Genomic DNA, 24,469 nt, shown 5'->3' on the forward strand with positions numbered 1-24,469 from the left:
AACTAAGGGTTCCAACTTTTTAAGTAATTTTCCAGGATTTTCAGCAATTTTGTTTAGCTGTTGTTCACAGGCCTCCTTAGAATGAAAAAAGCTCAAAACTACATGTAACTGATGTCTCAAATAACATGTTGTCAACATGGTTTTGGGTTGTAAAACACGTTAATGTGTAATAAAAATATGAACATGCTCTCATCAGGCTAAAAATGCACAAATGTATTGATTTTGCAAAAACACCACATTGATCAAAGTGTCATTACACATGTTTTTTGCCTTCAAAACACATGGCACTGCGGTATGGTGAAAGACAACAGCTGGGTATCAACAGGCATGGAACGGAACGTCAGCGGCTAAAAATGTGCAATTTGAGGCCAGGAAAACATTCGAAAATGTAATCTCAGCCTGACTTTATAATTTTCTAGGATCTCATAACTATTTCAGGGACATTTTATATGTTTTACAGATTTCCGGGTGATTTCCATGACTGGAATATGAGTCCATAAATTTCCAGGTTTTCTGTTTTTTCCAGGCCACGTGGGAACCCTGACATTGCTGATAGACGATGGAATCAAATATGTCTGAAATATGTTTGCCTTTGACCCAAAAAACAGCTACAGAACATGGACTATATACTTCTGGGCTACATCCTGTTGAACTCAATAGCCCCTCTCCTCTTCCTTCCCTTTACCAGAGGCTGACTGTGTGCGAGGCCAGGCCGAGGCACCAGAGTGCGGCAGGCAGGCATGGCCCAGGGCTTCCCCCTCCCACGCACTGCCAGCTTGGCTGCTTCTCAAAGTTCAGGAAACAAAGTCACCCTCCTCTCCAACTTAACCCACACACCCGCACATATACAAACGCACACCTCAAATGACCTCTCCGTCTCCCCCGTACATTTCTTTCATCTGTCCCTCATTCGCTCTTCATCGTTTAGCCTCCCTCTCCGTTCTTTCCTTTCCCTCTGTCATCTCTTCTCTCCACCCCCTCCATTGCTCATTGTGTATTTATCCTGGTTTTGCTTTCCCACAGAAATCCACTGCAGGAAGAAGCTCTATTTTTTCATTTGCAATTTTACTGATTTTACCAACAGATAGAGAATGTCGGCATCTTCTTTCTCATATTCCATAACTGAGAACATAGTAAGAACAAAGAACAAAACAAACAAATGAGAGAAGACACTCTATTTAATGCATCCTTTATCAGTCATTGATGTTAACCTGAATGTGACTAAATATCTCTTTTTTCAAAGGAAAGAGACATCTATCAATACTGACAAATACTGTAATATTCACAAAAAGCATCATATGAGAGAAGCACATACATTGGAATAGATAGCTTTATTAATCCCCGAAGGAGAAACTCTACACCAGAAAATGTGTAGAGAAAGGAACTGTAAACTGGAATAGAATAAATGAAAATCTTCAGATAATACTGAGAAAGGCCATTGCGAGCATTTTCAAAAACAAATTAAGTCCCCTGGTTGTGGTCTTTTTAAACAACAAACCTGTCAATTCTAATGCCTTATCCACTGGGCCCTTTTTGAGTCTTCTCACATTAGGCTGTATGCCTACAGAAGGCTGAAAATATTGCTGCAACAAAAGTAGTATGGATAGGGGGAATCAAATCATAGTGAGGAATCCAAAGGCAATAAAACCTCCAGAGAATCTAGGCTAATAAAGGTGGTGTGACTCTGAAGACTATAGAGCACAGTGACCCAGGATGACCCTGTGCATAAGCCAGGGAGTTGCTCTGAAAGAAACCGTCTCTGTCAAGTTTTCTTGTTTGCGTGTTTGTGTGTGTGGGTGTGGGTGTGTGTGTGTGTGGAGAGGTACCAACCAAACTAGCCACCCCATAATCAGCTGCCTGAAACAATCCCGCCCCAGCCCTTCCCTCTGGGGTCTGACCCTGTCGCTACAGCAGCCTGATTGATGGCCCCTTTTTCATGTGATTCTATCTGTGTGTGTGTGTGTGTGTGTGTGTGTGTGTGTGTGTGTGTGTGTGTGTGTGTGTGTGTGTGTGTGTGTGTGTGTGTGTGTGTGGTGTGTGTGTGTGTTTTCATGAGGGCCGTCTGGTCCAGGGTCTGGACGGCCACCAGTGGTGTCTGTCTTTCTGTCTGGATTATGTTACCCCCAAACTGTCTGCATTTCCTGCATCCTTGACATATCCATTGGGCTGTGCCTTCAATAGAATGGCGCCAAGCTGTTCCTTTCACCAACCTTAACTCAGGCTCAAAGTAAAAAAAAAAAGACTTTTTGGCAAACCATTAAGTGCACCGTATGTATATTGTGGACAGCTCAAGCTAGCTTTGCAGCACCCTAGTAAATAGATCCTCAAAACACTGATGTAACACAGCACTCAATATTCTTGCAACCCAAGTTTGGTCAAAGAACCAACTTGCCAATGAAGTCACTATATTCCTAATAGTATGTATAGGCCTTGTTTTGATATGTAGAGCACACACCATATTCCCTAAATAATATGGTTATTTAGGTTAGGATAGGAGTCTTTCCAAGCTGTACTGTCCTGCTCAAGACACTTAGCTAGGGCAGGGTATTATTTAGATTTTAAGACCAAATTTGTTACAGAAACCAATAAGCAGAATAAATTCATTCATTCATTCATTTCTTAATGTATTGGTCCTTTTAAATTCTGAAACAGTTCCAACTCAGAGCCAGTTTTTGATACCCAGCCCTATGCCTAGCACACCACCACAAGTTCAAGCTTTCCATGAAAAAAAGAAAAACAGAAAACTGCATCTCTTTATAGTAATGCAGACTTTAAAAAGAGGAAGAGAACACTCATATCTGAAATTCCAGAAAATATCTCGTCACATAATATGTTCTTGATATAGTAATGAAATAACATGCAGCCCAATTCTGAGACCCAGGGCTGCTCAAGGACCTGGGTTGCTTCCTGGATATTTACATGAACTGTGCTATAAGTAAATAAGTAAGTAATTGTTTTGCTTTGTTTTTTGAGGGGATAGGCTGAGAAATAAGTCAACAAAACAAGTTACACTGTATTTGCATTTTTCTAACTGCGGGGCAATTTTTGCCCACTGCAGAGACCTCCACCAAGGCCTTCATGTCCTGCCCTGTCAGAGGAAACCAGGTCAGGGACAGCTGGCTGTTACCAAGGCCCCTGGAATTTTCCAGTGTTTTCATATGTTCTGGAAAATAAAAGGATGACATGTCGGGTGCCCTGTCTTCTAGGAGCAGAATAACAGAGCTGGTTGAGAGCAGCTGAGCTAGCTCTGAATAAAGAGGCTGAGCTCACACCGAGTTGACTACTGTGTCAGGAACTGAGGCAGCAAGGCTCCGCCATTTATAGAGGACTGTGACATCAACTCTATGTAAAGTAAAAGTTTGGCTTTTTGAAGATGATGAAAACAGAAATTGTTCTGGTAAATTCTGATTTGTCTTTCCTACATCTTATTCACAGCAGGAACAGTAGTTTAAAAAACCTACAGAAAAAAAAGTTCAATAAGCATGAAAGACAGCTAAGAGCATAGAGAAAAGGCATCCACAAATGAACAGAGAAAGAGAGAGAACAGATTTGAACTCTACTATGTCTTTGCGATGGTGCCAAGAGGAAGTCACCCCTGGCAGTGTGCCATGGGGATGAGCTGGCATTCACAAAGGGATGTCTCAATAGTTCAGACCTGCTTCTTTTAACCACCACATTTTTTCCACAATGTACATATAGTAAAAGGACTTGAGACTTAACTACCCAAAGCAAAAAAGGTGTTTCTGTAAGCGTTTATTATAAAGTGATTTGTGAAATTACGAAAAAACGCAAATAGATTGACTGGCATCAAATGTGTGCATGTGTGTGGTTGTGTGTGTGGGCATGTGTGTGTGTGTGTGTGTGTGTGTGTGTGTGTGTGTGTGTATGTGTGTGAGAGAGTGAGTGAGTGAGTGAGTGAGAGAGAGAGAGGGAGAGAGGGAGAGAGAGAGAGAGAGAGAAACAATGATGAAGAAAGAAAAAATGGGCACCGGTGTGAACGTGCATCTCCAGTGGTGATAAAAGTGGATATGAGGGGACGGCTGACGCAAGATGACGTCTCAACTCTGTTACAAAGAAATTACGACACAGCCTGCCACATAACGGTTGCAACATGTCTCTATAGTTGGGTAAATGCTGACATTTCTAACAATCACATGCATCTTGACCTGGACAACGGTTGAAAATACTGACAAAATTTAGGAAAGACAATCAACCAACAGAAAACATAAATGTGTTACTGTCATAATCTTGTCCAGACCCAGCTAAAATTAAAAATGAAGGTATTTGATGATATATAAATATGACTCCAGACAACAACCATAATATATCCTACCTACTAAGCATTATTTGTGTGACTTGGAGGACACACAGCAGGTGACAAGGAGGTTTGAAGGGAATCAGGTCGATGGCTGAAAATATAGTGGATATAAAAGTCTATGATCGAATGGCTTAATTACAAAGACTGCCCTGCTTTAGCATTCCAACAAGTATAATTTGCTGAAGGCTTGTTCACAGAGAAGCTTAATAGCTAAAATAAGCATCCTCTCTTTGTCTTGTGTGTGATAAAAACTCATGCACTCTGACCCACCTGTGGTCAGTGGGCCAGGACCCCGCTGTGATTCAGGATGGCGGGTTTAGTGCCAGTAAGGGTCTGTCTTGGCTCTCAGATCAGAATGAACCGTTACCACGGTGGAAAACTGACATTTTTTTCACCCCCCAGCTGCTATGGCTGGACACCCCAAATAAACAAAAAACAAGCCATTTTTACTATAATGGTGAGTCAACTATGCTTTTAAAATGCAGTGTGATTTCTGTGACAGCTTGCTGAGCAGACAAACTTACCAACCCCAGTGAAAATGTACAAGTATTTTGCTGATGGTTATTTCTTAAGCAGTCTGCCAGCATATTCAAGTGAAAAAAAAAATCTCCAAAAATACTATAACCAACATTTACTAACAGACGGATGGCAAGTGAGGGGAGCAAGATAGTGCGCTTCAAAATCAAATCATCTCATCAAAGGGGACTCATTAGCCACAATCCGAATTTTCATCAGAGAAAAGCATGACTTACCACAAATAAGGCAATACAGATGAATGACTTTGCACAAATTGGCATGTGCTTAGGAAGGCTTGATTTGCTAAAATGCATCAAAGGCACTGAAATTTGAAGTCTAAACCACTTTACCACAAATTAAATTATCTGCGTTTTACCATATTTGTGAGCTCTCCTACCCTTTTTCTCCTTGGATAATTCTATGGCTGGCAGACTATTTCATCTGCATTCAATATATAGCAAGTCAACTTAATGGAATTTATCTTACAGAGCTAATACACTATTACTGGCACACATGTTACAGTGGCTCATTCCCCCTCTCCCCTACTCATCATCAGTTCCCCCAGTGCTCTCATTCATCCTCTCCACTGTTGCTCATCCATTTCCCGTAAGCTCCACGCCAAGGCCTTGCTCTGGACCGAAAATAACACTATCCAGCCGACAATGGGCAGCCCACCGAGAGGCTGTCTTGCTGCATCCCTGGCCCTTTACTTTGGCATTACAGGGGGACTACAAATAAATGGCTATTTCACTGTGGAAAAAAATGTGTACGTATTTCACTGAGAAGATGGCAGCATATAACACCTCAGACCATAGGCTGTGTCATTCCCGCAAATTTGTCACGGAAAAAAATATCAATGCTGCAATGGTGAGATCAACCAATCAACTGTTAACAATAGACTTAACAAATTCAGTGGAAACAGGCTTAGGAAGCCTTACACGTATGAAGTCATCAGATAAATATAGGCTCCCATTCCATCTTCACTGTCCAATCTCATGAATTCTAACTCATATAAATCAATAAATCTATCAGCAAAGTAAGCAAAGTTGCATTAACAGTGCATCCTGACCATAATTAACAGCACAGAAAAGCTACAAGCCTGCTATTTGGCCTGGTCAAGTATCAGGTTGTAGAATTTACTGGAAGACAGCAAGGAGTGAGGCAGACAACCATTTGTCATACTTCCTGGCCAAGAATGCGAGCCTGAATGGCACACTGGCTCAGTGACTGGCATGCTAGATCGCCAGCCAATCAACCGAATAGCAAGCCAACTCTCAAACGGAAAGAAACCAGTTTGGATGCTTAAATGCACTTAAAACACTTGGCTGCCTTCTTTCAAAATTTTGTCTTACAACAATAAACAGATGAGTTAGTGCCTAAAACAAATAAATATTAAACACAGACACTTGGAATATATTATATACAATTATAGTTTGAAAAAATTTACACAATTTCACTTGTGTGCATTTTCGTGGTCAATTCCAGTAAATTAGAGGAGGTCATACAAGGCAATAAGCCAAGTGTGGCCGCAAGAAAGCCCCACATAGCGGATAAGAAAAGAAAGAAGACACAGAACTAACTTCTTCTCTGTAAGTATAAGAAAGTTGTTTCAAAATTCATTCCAGGAAGTAAAGACAGAAAAATCAGTCACAGGTAATTAAGGTAGTTAAAGTTAAGCCTAATCTAGTTTCACTGACAAAGGGAAAAGCTCTATTCACAAAAACATAGCTCTCTGTGAATGACACTTTTCAGTTGCTGGCCATATCTCAAATAAATATGTCTTTCCACAAAATAACAACAAGCCTTAACAGAACAAGCTTTAACATGAGATCTTGAGCTTCATACAGCTTGGTATAAGCAAAAGAAAAGCGAACAGTGCCAGTACCTTGGGAAGCGGTCGTCCCAGCTGTGAATAGAGCTTAGTCCAAAACTGCATGAGAGACATGGGTCCAAACGCTGCGGTGAGGGGGGAAATACACACACACATACACTCCTTTTTCACCTTGAATCCCTGAACGTGACCGCTCCTTCCATGTGTTGGTCAAAGTGCTGGTATTCACCTTACAGCTGGTGCGCGTCCACCCAACAGTGAACCCTCACTAGCCCTTTCACAGTTACTCTCTGGTCCACCGAATACATCTGCCTCTACCGCAGGTAAGCTCTGGGCAGTCAACTCTCTCTCTCACATACACACACACACACACACACACACATACACACACACCTCTGTCTTACACATACACACAGCCCTAAAACATGCTTCCTGCTATGCCAGGACAGTCAGGTATTTGCATAGAGAGTTTAGTCATAGTGATTGTGGACTAGTTCCTCAGAGCTCAAAAAGGTGCTTGGGAGAGTGAGTGAGAGAGCAGAGGAGGGGAGGGGAGGGGAGAGGTGGGGAGAAGAGGGAGGGAGGAGGGGAGGAGCTTTCAGGAAATGATGCTTTTGTTGGTAAGTGACTAGAGTTACTGGCAGTCAGGCCCATTTTACTGTACATGGTGTAACTCAACCGCATTTGTAGTGTAAACAGTGCTGCGCTGTGGACCTGGCTGCTCCTCACACCCTGCTGCTTACCGCTCTTTTTAATGGGCCTGGGCCACTATCTAATGATTATTATATTTAGAGACTGAGTCCATGCCTGGCTGCCGGCCTTATTTCAGCCTCTGCCTTTTGTCTTTCTATCTGTCTGTCTGACAGTATAGTGGGCTCAGTTTCAAGGCTACTGATCTGGTAATGATTACAGGCTGATGTAATGATCTACAAATTTTACTGATTCACTCTGCCTGGGACAGGCCGGTTAGTTTTGCGGTGTCTAAGATAATGGCAAGGATAACTAGCAAGATGACTAATTAGCCAATTGAGGAGTAAAAGTCACTTAAGAGAATCTAGATGCATATCCTGTTTGACCTGAGTGACCTTTCATTTCGCCTGTCTAAACATTTGTGATCATTTAGTTGTATTATACTGAATAAATCAGTAATGGATGTGAATTTGCTACTGAAGCAAAAAACTTATTTTCATTTTTCTCATGGTCCTCCAAGTAATCTTACAGTAAAAATGTCATAGCGCTTAAAAAAAAAAAAAGAACAATTCGCATCAGACACAATAAAGTGAATATGTCAAAGTGCACACCACAATTACAGATATTCCAAGTCTTTTAGCCTTCAGCTATTATTTTTATCTGTGCCCAAATCCACATAAATAACTCATCATAAATGGTGATTCCTGCTGCTTACTGGAACTAAGGGTGCGACAAGGGGGAAAAAAAAGAACATTCTGGGAATCTGATGGCAAACGGTTTATTTCAACAACTTCAAGACGCTGATCAGAGACAGTGTCGTAACAGCTTTTCTGACAGAGAAACAATGTTAACCGCTTCAGAGCCAGTCACGAATGAGGAAACTGTGGTGTTTAATAACAGAAATGATGTGATTTATCCGGTTTATCAGAAGAGAAGAGGGGTCCATTTGCACACCCTGCTTCCAGGAACACATAATATCGAGTCTATGATGGTAAGGTACTGTAATGTCCATCGCTGCTGGACTGAGGGGGAGATAGACTTGCAAAGACAGAGCGGCGCCTGTCCATGGTGTCATCATAGCATGAGTGGGAATCCTCAGTCAGTGTGAGCAGAATAGTGCGTGTGTGTATGTGTGTGTGTGTGTGTGTGTGTGTGTGTACATTCAGTGGGACACAGAAGGCCATCAGGGGATGAATCATTAATGAACTCCGTGGATGCAAAACGTATGCACAAACACACACCATTCATTATTACATCACACCCTACAAGAGAGAAGGACTCATGCCTCACTTTATGTCATATGTCACACAAATACCCCCCAAATGTGTAATTGCTATACAGCGTGACATGAAAGTTCTCTGTGACTGCAAGTAACACTAATGGGAAAAGACTGAACCACCCCAAACCAATCTAAAAATACACTGGATCAGGTTGACAACTCACTCTCAATGGAAAACAGTGCACCTGTAACAACCATTTTTCAGTTCCCCCTAAAAACTAGACCATCCACACAACAATCTGTAATCAGTCTTACAAGGAAGTAGCCTAAAAAACACCAAGTGTTCACTATCACTACGGTAAAAGGCTGAGATGGTAGTGATATCAAGGATGGCTTGAAACAACAAAAAAGGCAAGAAAAACAAGACAATCCTTAAAGTCAGTTAAACTGAACCAAGAGGCAGAGCACCTTTCACTTTATCGACACCTAAAGTGGTGACCTCAATACTATAGGGGGCCAATGAAATTTCAACAACAAAACTGCTGGACCTGGGTAGACTTTGAGAAAGAGGCAAACCTGACAAGAGCTGTGAGAAAAAAAAAAAAATCAGTGCAAAAATGAACCCACCAAACAGAGGACATTTTACATTTATAAAGCATGCATGTGAAAAAGAAAGAAACAAAAAACAATAAAATACAAAGAAAAGCAGAACATAAGTGTGAGTGAGGATGTACGTGTGTTCGCATGTGTGTGTGTAATTGTGCCTGTACATGTATGTGTGTATCATGGTGTATGTGTGTGCATGTGTATGTGTTAATGTGTGCGCTTGCAGAGCACTGTTCACTCTTTGTGGTTAGCCAGAGTGGTTAGTGAATGAGCTCTCCTGGTGTTTTCTCTTCCAGTAAGTCGTGTTTTTTGCATCGGGTTTCAGGCGCTTTAAACCCACAAATGACCCAACTCAAGTATGGGCAGGTGTGCAAGTGTGGTTCCATGTGTGATACTGTGTGGGTCCATTTGACTATGTGGGTGTGTCTGCACATGTTGTAGCTCTGACTGCCAACTCACTGTAACAAGGCGGACAGCCATGAACAGAGCAACTGAATTCATGTCCTCATTTACATAGTAATAATAATGATGAGAACAGTGTCAATACGGTTGTATCAATCGTCTTGGTTGCCCTTCTTTCATATTACTCCTGGTCTTGTGTGCACACAAACAGCATAGTTGGACAAATCAAGGCTTACTTCCCAGTGCCTACCATTAGAAAAAGCTATTTGCTCCCATTCATTTTATAAAGTATGAAATACTTCTGTGGACTGAAAAACTACCCAATTTATCCATTTATAATAATCCATAACGCACCTTGGTAAATATCAAGCCTTAAATTGATTTTGTCAGTCTCTTTTATATTAGAATTTATTATTTCATTTTGCCCCAGGGTTGAGTGAGTGAGAAAACAAACAAACAAACAAACAAACAAACAAACAAATAGTTTTGTGTGTGCCATGCACAGTGGCTCATCCCAAAAATCCTAACAGATAAACGAATGCATTTGGGCATTAATTTACACTCATCTTACTGTCAAGGACTTGACATGCACAGGGAGAAACGGAGGACTCTACCTGGAAATAATCCCCCAAAAATGTGTCATCTTGTGTATTAGCCAGCACTTAATTTCATTCATGCATGCAAATGTATTTTAAAAATAACAAAAACAATAATTAAGCTAAATTACATATACAGCAGACATTCCAAAATACTTGCAAGATAATACGGGGGAATGTGAACGAGACATAAACTGTGGTAAATGTGCTATGCCACTAAGTGACAACAGTATTACCAGAATAGCAGCACTTTGCCAATATTGTGGAGTAAGCTATGTGCACGGCGCCACTATAATGAACAGCACTGAGGGAGAGTTACAATTCTGAGTTAATCTTCTACATTACTGCTCTCAATACTAGATGCTGGTCCCTCCTCTTTTAAATCTGAACTCTGATCCTGCTACCCTGAATATCATAAATCAACAGATCATAAAAAAGTTTCAAGGGGAAACACTTACGATATATGATCTGGTGTTTCCTATTGGGATTTTTGGAAGTAGTAAGATTGTGGGTGGGTGGTGGGATATTTTGATGGGTTTGCCCCCAGCCCTGCTCCGTATATCATCTTTAATACCTTTTGTATCATGATTTCTGGAATAATTTTACTGTGATTACTGTCTAACCACAACTTCAACTGCTACCCTGCTAAGTCTGGCATCTACAGGATGTGAAGCTGTTAGTGACCTATTTGTCACTGGAACCTGCATATTTTTTTTGTTTATATAGCTGTACAGTTCAAATCAGTACTACAATATCATACATAATGAACTTGACACTTTAACTAAAACTCATAAAAAAAAATCAATTAGGAATTGTGATAATTCATAAACACAATCTAACTAATATCTTATAATGGACTAACTTTAATTAATATATAGACTTATAGTAATAATAATATAATATAATAATATATAATAATATAGTCTGATATAGTTAGAAAAGATTGTTATAAAACACACAGAGCTTATAAGACATTTGATGCTGTATGAGCAAAACAATTCCAGGATTCTAGGGACAAATACATAACAGCCTTATAGCCTGGTTAAGAGCACCATCATAATGCATTGTAAGATATTATTACATTTTCAGAAACCACTATGATGTAATTCAAATGTTCCTGTGATGGTAATTATAATGTGTTGAAAAAGTATATAGGCCACGCCCCTGGTGATTCATGGATTACTTATAACAGTCTCATAACCTGATCATACCAGACCCATGATGTGTTTAGTGCACTATAACATTTTGTGATGCAGTTATGAAGTAATGATGATATGCTTAAGATGCAGATGTGCTGACATATAATGTCTTATAATGAGGGTTGAGAGGATTACTCTATAAATATATGCGTTACAATTACAAATTATCTGATGAAAATTTTAATCAGTAACTTACTTAAAGCATGACAATATGAAAGTAATGTAATCTGATTACTTTCAGTTACTTTTAGACTACCTCAATGACAAAAGACAAAAAAAGATAGCAATAATGAGACCTCTGCATTAAATAATTATAAAATTAACTGCATTAAATTAACTTTCAAAGCACATAAAAAATGTGTGATATGAGCTCATCCTACTGATGCATAATGGTTAAAGACTGAATTTCAGCTATTAGAGTAAGCAATATCATATTGTAATATACTATAGTTGAAGAGGAGTCTATTAATCATGATGCAAACAAACATTAAGCTCTTTGTTTTAAGTTATCTGAGGTATAAAGCTGAGCATCCTGTCCACACAGTGCCACAACATTTCTTAACAATCTGAGGATATTCCAATAGAGCTCTAGTGAATTGAAAAAACAAACTTGCACACCGCAGGATGCCATGCAAATCAAAAACCCTTCTACAGCTATAACTGAAACAGGGAAGTGGCTGGGGTAAACACGGCAGGGTGAGCTGACAACTGCAAGATCAAATCAACAATTGGAGTTGGTCACATGTGCTCATGTGTCTCCTGTCCCACCTTGGTTCCACAACACAGACAGAAACAGAAACAACATAGGTTCCTACTTCTAACTGTGGGAAGACAGAGGGCGAGAGGTGCAAGACCAGCCTGTCATAGAGCGAGGGTGAACGAGGGGGAAAAGAAGACCACGGAGGGAGAAGTTGTGCTGAGTGTGAGGTGGAGGATTAGTCATGATGACCCCGTGACTTACATTTTCTCTGCATGCCTCACTGGGAGGGGAGTGACCTATGCTAGAAGGAACAGCTGAGAAAGCACAACACTTGCATGAATGTATGCATACAAAAACACACATGCTCTCTAACACACTCACACACACACAGGCTCACGCACCATAACATTCCATGTCTCCACTGCCAGGAAACCAAATTCACTGCTAATGAATGCACCAAGGATGAAAAAGCTAATTTAGACTAAGCCATATAAAAAGGACAAGTGCCAAGGCATACCAGTCTAAATATGTACAGTGATGTATCACAGTCTCGAACATTGCTTTTTATTTATAAAGAAGAAAACTATGGCCAGACACACAAGACACGTGCATGCATACACACAATCATCTTGGTGAACAGGCACATGGAAAATTAGGGAAACCCCACATGAATCACAAAAGCCATGGCAGTGCTACAACACACGTGATGGGAATGACACATCATTGTTCTGTATGAGCAAAACCTTTGGTGTAGCCTTTGCTCTTAAAATCCCCCCAGCTTAAAAAACTAATCCATAAAATGTTCATAAATGTCTGCATTTTCAGTTGATTGGCTCAAACATTTACAAGCTTATTAACAATATGACATGCTTACCAACACCAACACTAAAACTTTGGCACTAATTTGAGTAAGCAGGTAAATATGAGGAGGGGAAAACCAACCAGACTCACACTAGACCACACATTTTGTGCACTTCACAGCACCATTATTCACATACTCAGATTTACTCATCCTCACACCTGGACTCAAACCTGAAGTGAAACTTTTAAAGTGTGTGTGTCTAGTTGTCCTTTCTTTAAAATCTTTTAGTTAACCATCTTACTGTAGGCTGCATATTCACAAAGGCATGTGGAGATTTTATTAACATATGAAAAATCAGATTTTTTTAGTTTGCAAACATGACACATGTAAGCAATCCCATTCCAACCTTGAAATATGTCAAACTGTGTTCACACATGACTACCTGGGGAAATCCAATGATTTTTAATCACTGGATTGGAATGGATTAAAAATGCAATGTCTGTTATTTGTAATAAGAAAAATTCCACTGCCTATTATTTACTGTATTTTGGTGAAGACAAAGTTCCACTGATACTACTAATCCCATGTGAAACAACGCCCACCCCCCACCAATGTGTAATTTCTGTTTCCTCCAAAAAATGTAGACAGTGGTGGAATTTAAAATGGTAGGATCTGAATGCATTTTAAGTGCAAACCTCACCTTTTGCTTTGCTGGTGTGGGGACTAAAAAAATAGTAAAATACTGACATTATACAATTCTGTTTCAAACAACTTCATCGGCCAATCTGAATAAGCTTCATGAAACATACTGTTTGGAGGGGAAATTCAGTAGAATTACATTTAACAAGCTCCCCACGTAATAGCAGTCCTTAAAATGTGACACAGCTGATTCATTTGTAACACACTGTCAATCCCTGCATCAAAGTTGAGACAGTAACTTTTAGTCAACATTTCTGATTTTATAAGTCATGGTTTAAACAACCTCAGTACATGGGCAAAAGTGTGTCACTCATGGATAGCAGGCAGTACACTGCTCAGTTCTCTTAACTCAATAGCTACCCTGTCCACCTTGTGTCAGTCAGGCTAGGCATGAGAGGAATATTGTCAGGCTGCTTAGTAACCCATGGCTGCTCTTCTTTTAAACTACTTTATCAGAGTATGTGTGTGTTTTAATATGGTTCCATAATACCCAGACAACACCCAGACACTCAGCGGTTCAGCCCAAATAAGATTCAAATGAGAAATTCACTGGTCTGTGTCATTATAATTATCTCCTTTTCATATGATGCTCATTATGCAGAACTGTCTGGGTCGACGCAAAGGAGCACATGAATGGGAAATGCAAATGATGGAGGGTAGCTGTCTTTCACTGCAATGGCAGGCCAATTGTACAACGCAGAGTTTTTTTTTTTTTTTTTAAACTTCATTATTGAGACCAAGATATTACCCTTTCCTGAAATGAATGCCAACACTCTTAGTGTTATATCCCAAGAGTGTGAAAGCCACTTATACTGTTAAAACGAGGCAGAACTCGCCAAAAGGTCAAATCTTGCACCTCTACAACTCCCCACTCATGTAGCCAATTTCATGTATTCTATTGCAATTCCAGGCATTACTGAGAACTACAAAGAGATTATGGGTTTACGTAACAGTCTTCTCTGAAAAGGCAGCGTAGCGCAACTGGAAGGCTGTTAAATTACAGTGTGTTATTAATGACACGCCTTGACAGGAACAGGGCAGGTACTGTAGATGCTGTCTAGACAACACTGAGCTTTAATCAGGCTGCTCTATTGTACACTAAGCAGAGCTGAGAACACTCAGATGATGGGATGAAAGGAACAAGTAGGAGGTATGGTCTATCCTAAGAAAAGCAAGAGAGAGAGAGACAGAATGTGTGAAAATTTATGTGCTTGTGTTTGTGTGCTTGACTGAATGTGCATGTGCTCAAGCTGGCCCAGTGCAGTCAGTGAAGTGAACTCAATTTGCCCACTTTAATGTGAGCACACAGCCATGTCAAACCAACCTGGGAGAAGTCTCCGTTCCTGGGGAGGTTGAGACCGGCAAAGTCCACATCTGGGAATCCCGAGTACATGTCCATGTTCACATCCGGAGTGGGGGTGGTGCTGCTGTGGTATTGCCTGGGAAGAGTGAAGAAGTGCGATTTTTTTAAGCGCTATTTAACCAGGGAAACTTGACACATGCTCTTTTCCAGCAATGCCAGGCTTCTCACTCAGACAAATACACACGTTCACACCTTGGAACAGCCAAGTACAACAAGAGTCTTCTACTGATGGCCACTGAGCAACTCCACTGGAGCAAACGGGAGTTCAAGGATGTCAAAACATACGGTATTATTCACTTTCTCCAATGAGTCGTCCAAGCTGGTTAAAGGATTTAAACCAGCAGACAGTTAATAAACACCATTCTTGAAGTAATGAGAGAGAAATACCACTAAGCACAGCTCGCTCTAAGAGTAGTTATCCACAATTTATGCCTCTGCTAATTTGCACTGCTTCAAGGAGTAAAAAAAGTAGAGATGATAACTTTCTAAACAATTTTAAACAAAAAGCACACAAATCTGACATCAGTGTTCTCATCAGAAATATTTTGTTGTACAGCAACTTCTAGGTATCCTTACTTCAAATTTTTCTCTGCAAAGGGAATTCAATAGGTCAGGTTTAGTTCAAATGTTCCTTGTTTTTAAGGCAGAATTACAGCAATGTTCTGAACTTATTACACTGTTTCAGCTGTTCTGTTATTTGTCTCTACCTGCTTGGTTATCATATCCACATTATTTTTTATGATTTCTGATTTCAGCTCAAAGGACCAATCCACCTAAGAACCCAGACATATGTGGGCAACAGATCATGTCAAGACATTTCTAGCACAGCTGCAATGAAGTTAAACAGAAACATTTTCAGCTATCTAAAATGCCAACATGTTTGGCGCTATGTCCTCAGAATTAGCTCCTGAGATGCAATGGACATTACAAAGTGATATCTAACAATGCAGGAACATCCCAAGGAAGAAAGAAAGATAGAGAGATATAGATAAAGATAGAAAGATAGAAAGCCATAAGACCATTCATTAGATTTCAGAAGTAACCTTCCCATCATAATAGCTTTTACTGCAGAAGCCAAGGAAGCATATCAGATAGGTAAGATACACCCAAGGCATCAGGGAGTGACATGCAATTACATTACATTTTTCTGGTCAAAGGTCCCAGAAACAAAATGTCTGCCTGCCTCACTCTCAGTGCAAAGGCAAAACTGTTCTTAGTTTCTCTTGAGCCCATAATAATGGAGAAAAGACAGAATACAGCTGAAAAGTATACACAGCCAATCCAATGGGTAAATGTAAGTGACTGAACCATTAAATGTTTTGGTTTTGGTCTTCTCTGATTAAACAACAATGACGCACTGACCCACAGAAGAAGCTAAAACTGAAGATAAAACATCTAAAATGGAGTTGAGGCATTTTCAAGATAAAACATCTAAAATGCAGTTAAGGCATTTTCACATGACAGCAACAATATACAAATGAAATTATTTCAATGAAATAATTTTTAAAAAATGAAGGAAAACTTGCAAAACTTATTTTGTAAAAAAAATGATGTCTTTGTAATATAAATATATGAATAAATCTTTTGAGAAAAATGTCTTATTACCACATTTTGGAAACCAAGAATTTTGTTACCTGTTCAAGAATGGAGGAAATGTAACCTTTTCTAGACCTGTATCCAATGATTTCATCTTTCAGCTACACATCAGTGACAACAACAAAATAACTTGTCCCATAACTCAAAGCCAAGACTCTAAATAGCAGCAACAACACACTGTCAAAACCACATAAGAACCATAGATATCAAGTAAGACAGGCAAGAGAGTGGTTGAGGTATGAAAAAGGGACAGGGGGGGGGGATCAGGAGATTAAACAAGGAAAGCAAGTGAAGTTACAATCCTCTCTCTAGATACAAGAGGGCAAACCTGCCTCAATCCAGACCATGCGACCATTGTTGGTGTCTGACAGAAGGTCATCACTTCACCCACTCTGGGCTCTTGACTTCAAGTGACTGACTGGTCGTCCGTATTCCACAGAAATGTAGCTGTTCCTCTATTTTCGTCTGGTACTTGCTCCTCCAGCTCAAATGGAAAGTCACTCACATCAGCCCAAAGAATGGGAAATGACAATTTCTTAAGAACCACCTCTAGTGTTTACAGTTTCTTCCTGAGTCACAGCCCTTGTAAAACGATAAGCCATTATGGTGACACTCGTGTCAGCACAGTCAAAAAGAAAGCAAAACTAAACCTTGCAGTGGTGGAACCAGTACTAAAGCACAGTCTCACATTTCTCCCTTTCAATCCTCCGTGTTCCAGGCTTAGAGGGCTTGGCCAAAGCTATTCTAAAGACTCCATCAGGATGAAAGGGGCATGCTAATCTGGAGGTTAAAGCAGTGTATGAAAACATGCAATCTGTTCTTGTTTCATAACTTTTCAATGACTATTTCACACATGTATATGTAATTTGACATATAATGAAATTCAGCATTCGATTAAATATTAAATTTTACGTTGAATAGTTTGCCAAATACAAAAATACAAATTCATCTTTTTGTGTAACTACAATTTGAACAGCAGATTTTGTCTCTTACTCTCTCAAAGTTTGGTAGCCAAACTATTCTAATGATGATGAATGTTGAAAATAAATAAAACGAAGGTCATGTGATCATACACTGGTAGATAATCCGGTACTCCAGCTACAGGCAGAAAGGTCATAGTGTTGTGGCTGCTAAGAATCATGTACACTGGAAATCCCCTTCCTAGCCCTTCAGCCAGCACTGATATGACAGTGATATTATTACAGCAGAAGTCTTGGCAGGCCAGCATCAGCAGCTTTCCAGCAGCACAAAGCTGGTTAAGGGCTCCCTGCCAACAGAGCTGATTGACTTACTGTTTGTGTAGCCTTCCCCGACTACTCAGACTGTTTTCAGACTGTAGCCGTGCACAGAGCATGATCTGAACCTTGATACTGGTTTGCAATTTCTTTTTAAAGGCTTAATCATTTCAGCCAAGCATTTATCCAATATCATTTTCTAGTGTAGCTGGAAAGCTGGTTTCCATCAGTGGGAGTTTTTGTGTGATACCCAATTTGAATGTTAGGCTGGTGGTAAACCCTTGGCGGAGCCACTCAATCAATGCCGCTATTTAACATTTCTGAACAGTACGTAGGGTTTGGAAAATACAATAGGCTCTTGGAGAAAAATGCATATAATGGTGGAAGCGCAGATTCTCTTTGCATTTTCTCAAATATTGGTCCTGCAGTTTTACCAATAAAATTCTGCTTCAGTCTCCTTTTCAGGTGATTTGAGCCAAAGGGGTGGTCGGTTAATGTTGGGTAGGATATTGAATTTGATCTCCTTCACCTGATCAGTGTTTCCCACAGGTAGACAATTTATACCAATGTGTCCACTGGAATCCAGGTGTTTAAAAGGGCCATTAATCTAGTCTGTGCATGGCAATAATGTTCTAATTCTTAATTTTTCCCTGTAACATATTTAACAATGTAGTACAGGAGATGACTCTCAAACAGAGTTTGGAGTTGTGCTATGAGGAATCAATGCTCAAGTGTAAAAATGGAGAAACGGAACAACGTTCCAATGGCCAGTATCTAAAATTTTCTCTCCCAGTTGTGCACATTATGTTCCCATGCTCCTTAAGAACAAAAGTGAAACTTAAATTTCAGTTTGCTTTTACTGTCAACTATCTGAGGTGGGTAAAACTATCCAACACCCAGACAGACAATTAACATGAGTACAAATACAAATGCAAATTTTGGCATACTTCCCTGTTCAACTGAGAAACTGAGCTCACTCTAGCCAAGGAAAATAAATTCATTCATTACCCCTGAGAGGTGTTCAAATAGGTGGTGAAAAGTTGAACAACTGCTTTCCTATGAAACTTCACTGTAACTGTGCTGGAAATATTCCAGCATGTGTTTTGTCTGTGTTTTCAGACTGCAATTTATTCAAAATGGATTCTAATTGCGAATCCAATATGCGGTAAATGCAGTAGTGTAACTTTCCTAACAGCTCACAAAGAAACTGTAAGTAAATGAGCCATCTACTCTCAACTCTATGCTGACCTCTCTGTAATAGCTGTCTTGTCTCTGTATTCAAGACAGCAGCTGAGGCTGCTGTCTGGAAACAACTCCCATCAACATGGCTTACTAAAAGGCAAGTAATGGACTGAACCATAGCACACATTACGATAGCTACTTCCCCAAAAAGACAAAGTGTTTATCTTACTGTCATGAACTTCCAGGGAATAAGTAACTATGACACACCAGCTGATTAATTACCTTGGAATGGTATACAGGAATAGGAACGGTATACACCCACAGATGTTTGTGATTCAAGCCTATAATCACTGGCCGCTCAATAAATGGTTTTCCATTTTGACTCTAATCAGTGATGAAGTGATATACTGTCAAACAGTCAGTATTTGTTGATAACTTTAAAAAGCATTATCACCTCCATCTTATTTATACTGCCAATATTTGGGATTGGCATTTTTCTTACCTTTTTTTTGTTTTTTTTTTCCCCCAAAGAATGTGTCAAAGTTCAACTGTCAAAGTAGCAACAGATTAAAACAAAAATGGTATTTGTTTACAAAGAATTACACATTATACAAGAATTATACATGTCTATTTAAATAATTATTATAATAGACATGTCTGAAAATCTTCACCTCTTCACCATCTGCATTTGATTCTTACAAATCTGTATCAACAGACAGCCTCAAAAATATTTCAGCCCATCCCTATTCATAACACTGACAAACCTGACACTCTGGTCTGGCTGCAGTCATTATTATCAGCTGTGACTAAGGGAAAGTAGGGCAAGTAAGGCAAACCAACTTTTTGGAGTTTAAATATCAAAGTGCTTCCCTGTGTTCCATTTGTTGTCTCTCACTGCCTCAAAGACAGGCAAGCTGTAATTATTCAGCACTGATGTGGTTCAGAATAAAAAGCAATGTAACCGGGGCTTATTTTACCACTGCATTATCAATGAAATGTAGAGCGAGATTGATAACTTATCATTTATTACAGTCAATTAGATCTAAACAAGACACAAAAGAGCTTTGAGAGCGTTGTTGTTGAAGGAAGTAGGATGTGGGCTTATTATTAATTAACTGCCAGAAAAAAAACAAACCTGTGTAACGGGAAACACTGCATGTTATCAAAACCTAGTAACCACGAGCCAACTATTACCATTTCCTCAAAAGTAAATAGCAATTTCAACAACACAATGTGAACTTACACACACCCACACAAACACACACTAACATCCTATAGATTGATCCTATAGATCGAATCCACGGTTATGATCAAGAATTATGGCAGATAAACATTTCAGTGACATCCGCTGAGGTGAGGGAGTGAGCGAGCCAGTCAGCGCACTGGTTAATGTGAACACAACACTGGGCACAGGCCCATTCACATTTCCTCCTCACAGGTGTCATGTGATCCATTCACTCCTCGGCTTGTTCACTATGGCCACGTGAGGAGATAACTGAGGGCTCGCTAATGCAATAAATTATCTGCCAATTGCACCATGTAACCCAAATAGACTGAGCAGAGGAAGCTATGTCATCTGCTGGACCTGCAAGAAAAGACAAACGCAACACTGAGTCACATGAGAAAGCTCCTGACTGAGTGTGAGAATCCCAGAGCTGAATGAGGAGAATGCGCGCATCCACGAGGAGCAACCACCATTCCAAATCATTTGCAACATCTACATTTAGTACATCAAACAGAATACACCATCGTCCAGATTCTGATGCGTCAAACAGCATCTATGGATGCCTTGCCTGCCAGGTCAATAACACATATTAACACAGAGAGGAGAGTTTTCTTAAATTCTTATTATTCAAACCACAAGATACTGTTATGACAAAAAAATTGGACTTCACAGCACAACAAAGGAGTCTGGCTTAGTTCCAAAAGAGCATCCTGATCATCAGTCAAAGAGAGCATATATTTTAACAGTCATCTTGATCTTAACCTCAAAACATTCTCTAGATTTTGACTACCAGTATTTGAGATGGACTGCTCCACTTTATTCAGTTCTTATGTGATTCTAATACCTGCATTTGAATAGCTGCTGATACCGATACTGGTGCTGGTGGTCAGCTGATTAATCTGGCCAGTATCTGGCATATTGAGATGACTGGCATTATCTGATGCCTGTGCTCGTGAGGCTGATGCTGTTGTTAAGTGCACTAAAACTTTATTTTATTTATAGTTTCATTATTGCATATTTGTATTTCATAAAAACATCAGACTATAGAATCTGGACTGACACATGCATCAGTAATGTCAGCCTGATATCTGATGGATGAATTACGTCAGTATCGGCACCCAATAACGATAGTGGATCAGATCAGAGGGAAATCTAACAATTATGAGAAATGTCCTAAGAGGGACAGAGGGGTGAGGGGCTTAAAAAAAAAGCAGGCTTGATGCAAGCGAATACTACTCTGACTGAACCTGAAAACCACAGAGTGCGCTCTCACGTCATCCGTTGTGTAAACTTTCAAAGAAACACCACAAAGTAAGAACAGAACAGAACAGTACTTAGTAGAATAAACACATCCTGAGCTGATCTGAATATCACACCTAGCTTTGGTGAGAACTGAATACAGCAATCAAACATTTTTTTTCTTATTGCAGGTAGGCATACAGGAGTGCGCACACACACACACACAGAGAGAGAGAGAGAGAGAGAGAGAGAGAGAGAGAGTCACTCACACAAAGCGACAAAAACAAGATGCACCTCTTAAGCACCAGAGAAGTCGTGGAACATGGCCGTTTTGCCACATACTGAGATTAATCCCTCTAGCAAGGCTGACACCCAGCCACTAACTGCAGGAAATGAAGGAGCTCTAATAGAGAAACTTCAATACCACCCCCAGGTTTCAACAACTAAGACCAACGAAAGTGTGATGCCACAATACTAATACTAAGAACAGGAAATACAGGAAAATTTAGCTCTATGTGACAAGACAAAATTTACATTTTAATCATTTAGTCTAGGTGTGAATACTCCCTTGTTGCAATGTGTACTAATATTCTCTTCAATGGATCAAGTTGAAATTTACCTAAGTAGGATAACAAGAAGTGTTTAAACCAGTATGAACAAAATTAAACACATTTCATACACGCCAAAATTATTTCAGGAGGTTGAGAGGACTACTTCTCAAAACATTGTAAAAGCTCCACTCAGTCTGGCCATAGTGGTGCGGGCATGCTAAAAATGTGTTCCAGCAATAACTGGCTACAAGCAAAGCTTCAATTAATGTAGTGATTTAAAGAGAGCTCTGCAGCACTATTCACATTCCACTTCAAGCACTGACCCACACAGCTACACTTCTGTTGAACCTTGCAAGATATGACACGGCTCCCTGTGTCACAAATTGTTTTCACGTGTGCTTTGGTGTGACTCAAGTAAGTGCATGCTGACAAGTAAATAAACAAAGGTGAAAATGATGGGAGGTGATATGAACATTTGACCTATTCTTCTGAGTGAAGAACCAATCAAACCAGTGAAACACAGTCCGCACAGAAAGTTGACAGTAAAAGGCTGACTGTGGCGAGGTTACATAGCTAAAGTGGTCCTAAAGAGCAATAAGTGTGTGCTAAAATGCTGTCATTGCCATCACTTTATCTCTTTAGATGGTAACTTTAACAGTGAGGCTTTCAATAATCCTATGTATCTAATCTTTTCCCAATTAAAATCAAATCCTTGTTTACAATATAATGATTTTATGTTAATCTAGATAAGGGATGGCCAACTTGTTCTCTGGTTCTCAGGAACAGCATGTCACCTCACTCCATGGCACTGAAATTCACAAGCACAGGGTAAACACATTGAAATGTCAGCCAGAGAAGCCGAATAAGTTTTTTTTTTTTTTTTTTTTTTTTTTTTTTTTTAAATCAAGCACTTAAAGATGGTCACATTGGCATCATATCAAGTAGCAAAATTAGTCTGCTGTTGTGTGACTTCGAACGTCCTGCTGTAGTGTACAGGATTCTAGAAATGATCTGTGCATGTGACGGAGGAATGCACAATGCATGCAGGGGGCCTGCACTAAGTAGTGTGCTGTGTGGGTGAGATTGAGGAGTGCACAGTGCAGGGTAGAAATTCAACTGAATTTGCACTAAATATGGCTGATTTAACCAAGATTATGCTGCAGGATGTTTTTTTTTTTTTCCAAAGACATTTAAGTTTCCTGTTATAGACTAACCTGCAATTTTGCACATTTTCAGTTTATTCCCATTAATTCCCATGGAAAGTTTCAGACTTTTAAAAATCCCGAAATATTGCAACCCTACATGGAACATGGCTTGTGCTAAAAAGCCATTAAGTAAGAAGCGAATGTGTTAAGATGTGCCTCGAAGCATTCTGTGTCAGACCTGCAGCTGTCATGGCACCCCATTAAACAGAGAATATCAGATATTAACAACTCAAATGAAACACACTTACATGCGAATCACATTCCTCATCAACACTTGTGCTGTTGAAACGGATTGTTTGGAAGCCCCTTCAGTTGTAGATGCCGCAGCATCTCAGTTGGAGATGATTGTGAAAACATTGCTCTGTTCTTACGGAAACACATGAGAGAGCAGCTTCGAGTGGTCAAAACTGAGTGCAAGCCAGACCTGAATAGGACTGTGGAAAACAAACACTGCCAGGTGTCCCACTGTGTAAACTGAGGTAAGAAAAGACCTATGAAAACTGTGAGGCTGTGTGATTGGGCCTATAAGTCACTGTTGCTGTTGTTGTGTGGGCATGCTCTATATTGGCTCTATATGCTGGACTGGTTGGCCTCCCCTGTTCTAGATATTTCAGTTGCAATTAATTCGTTATGTTATCAACTGCCATCAACTCAACTCTGGAAATACTGAGTGACTCGTGGCAGATTTTTTAGGGCTGTACCACACTCACAATTTCCAGAGTCAACTCAGAGTCAGCATTTCAATGTGACAAGTCGACTCATCGTGTCAAGATGAGGGATTATGTCACTTTATCCTTTTTATTGAGCTGCAGAGGGCAGAATTGGACAAATGTGCCACATCCTATCAGTCAACAAGGGGCACTCAGTCAGTCCACTTTTCTAAGCAATGGCGTCAAGCAATAACTACACCAAATATCTCTAATTTTGTGCTCTCACATTGCAATCAGGGATGATGCATACACCAAATACGCCAGCTAAACTGTGAATCAGATTTTAACAAATGAGATAACACCACCATTAAACAACCTGGAAGACTGTATTGTTTTTCCTCAGTGCATTTAGTTTGGACCAAACCCTTTGTGTATAACGGTCGTTTGTCAAAATCTTATGGTACAGTGATGCATTAATGTAACAGTACTCCAAAAACTGCACTTTGACTACACCCCTAAATTTTCCAACTTAACTTTTCTATTGTGTCGGAAACAATTAAAACACTAAACTACTTTGTAAAAAAAATACGATGCATGACAAATACCTTAAAACTAATATAATGTAGCTTAAAGTCATTGTGTGTG

The 24,469-nt window shown here is 39.8% G+C and overlaps 1 protein-coding gene across 5 annotated transcripts in view; it reads right to left on the reverse strand.

Annotated features, from left to right (window-relative positions):
* sbno2b (strawberry notch homolog 2b) overlaps positions 1-24,469 on the reverse strand; it is a 68,385-nt gene that overhangs the window by 24,952 nt on the left and 18,964 nt on the right. For 4 of the 5 annotated variants that reach the window (XM_030048877.1, XM_030048876.1, XM_030048875.1 and 1 more), the window contains one exon: positions 14,903-15,017. In XM_030048877.1, coding sequence (XP_029904737.1) covers positions 14,903-15,017 — 115 coding nt within the window. Of the gene's footprint in view, positions 1-6,719; positions 7,165-14,902; positions 15,018-24,469 lie in introns of those variants that run through there. The other variant, XM_030048878.1, reaches the window with a different exon arrangement.

Source organism: Myripristis murdjan, chromosome 4, assembly GCF_902150065.1.
Source record: "Myripristis murdjan chromosome 4, fMyrMur1.1, whole genome shotgun sequence".
NCBI lineage: Eukaryota > Metazoa > Chordata > Actinopteri > Holocentriformes > Holocentridae > Myripristis > Myripristis murdjan.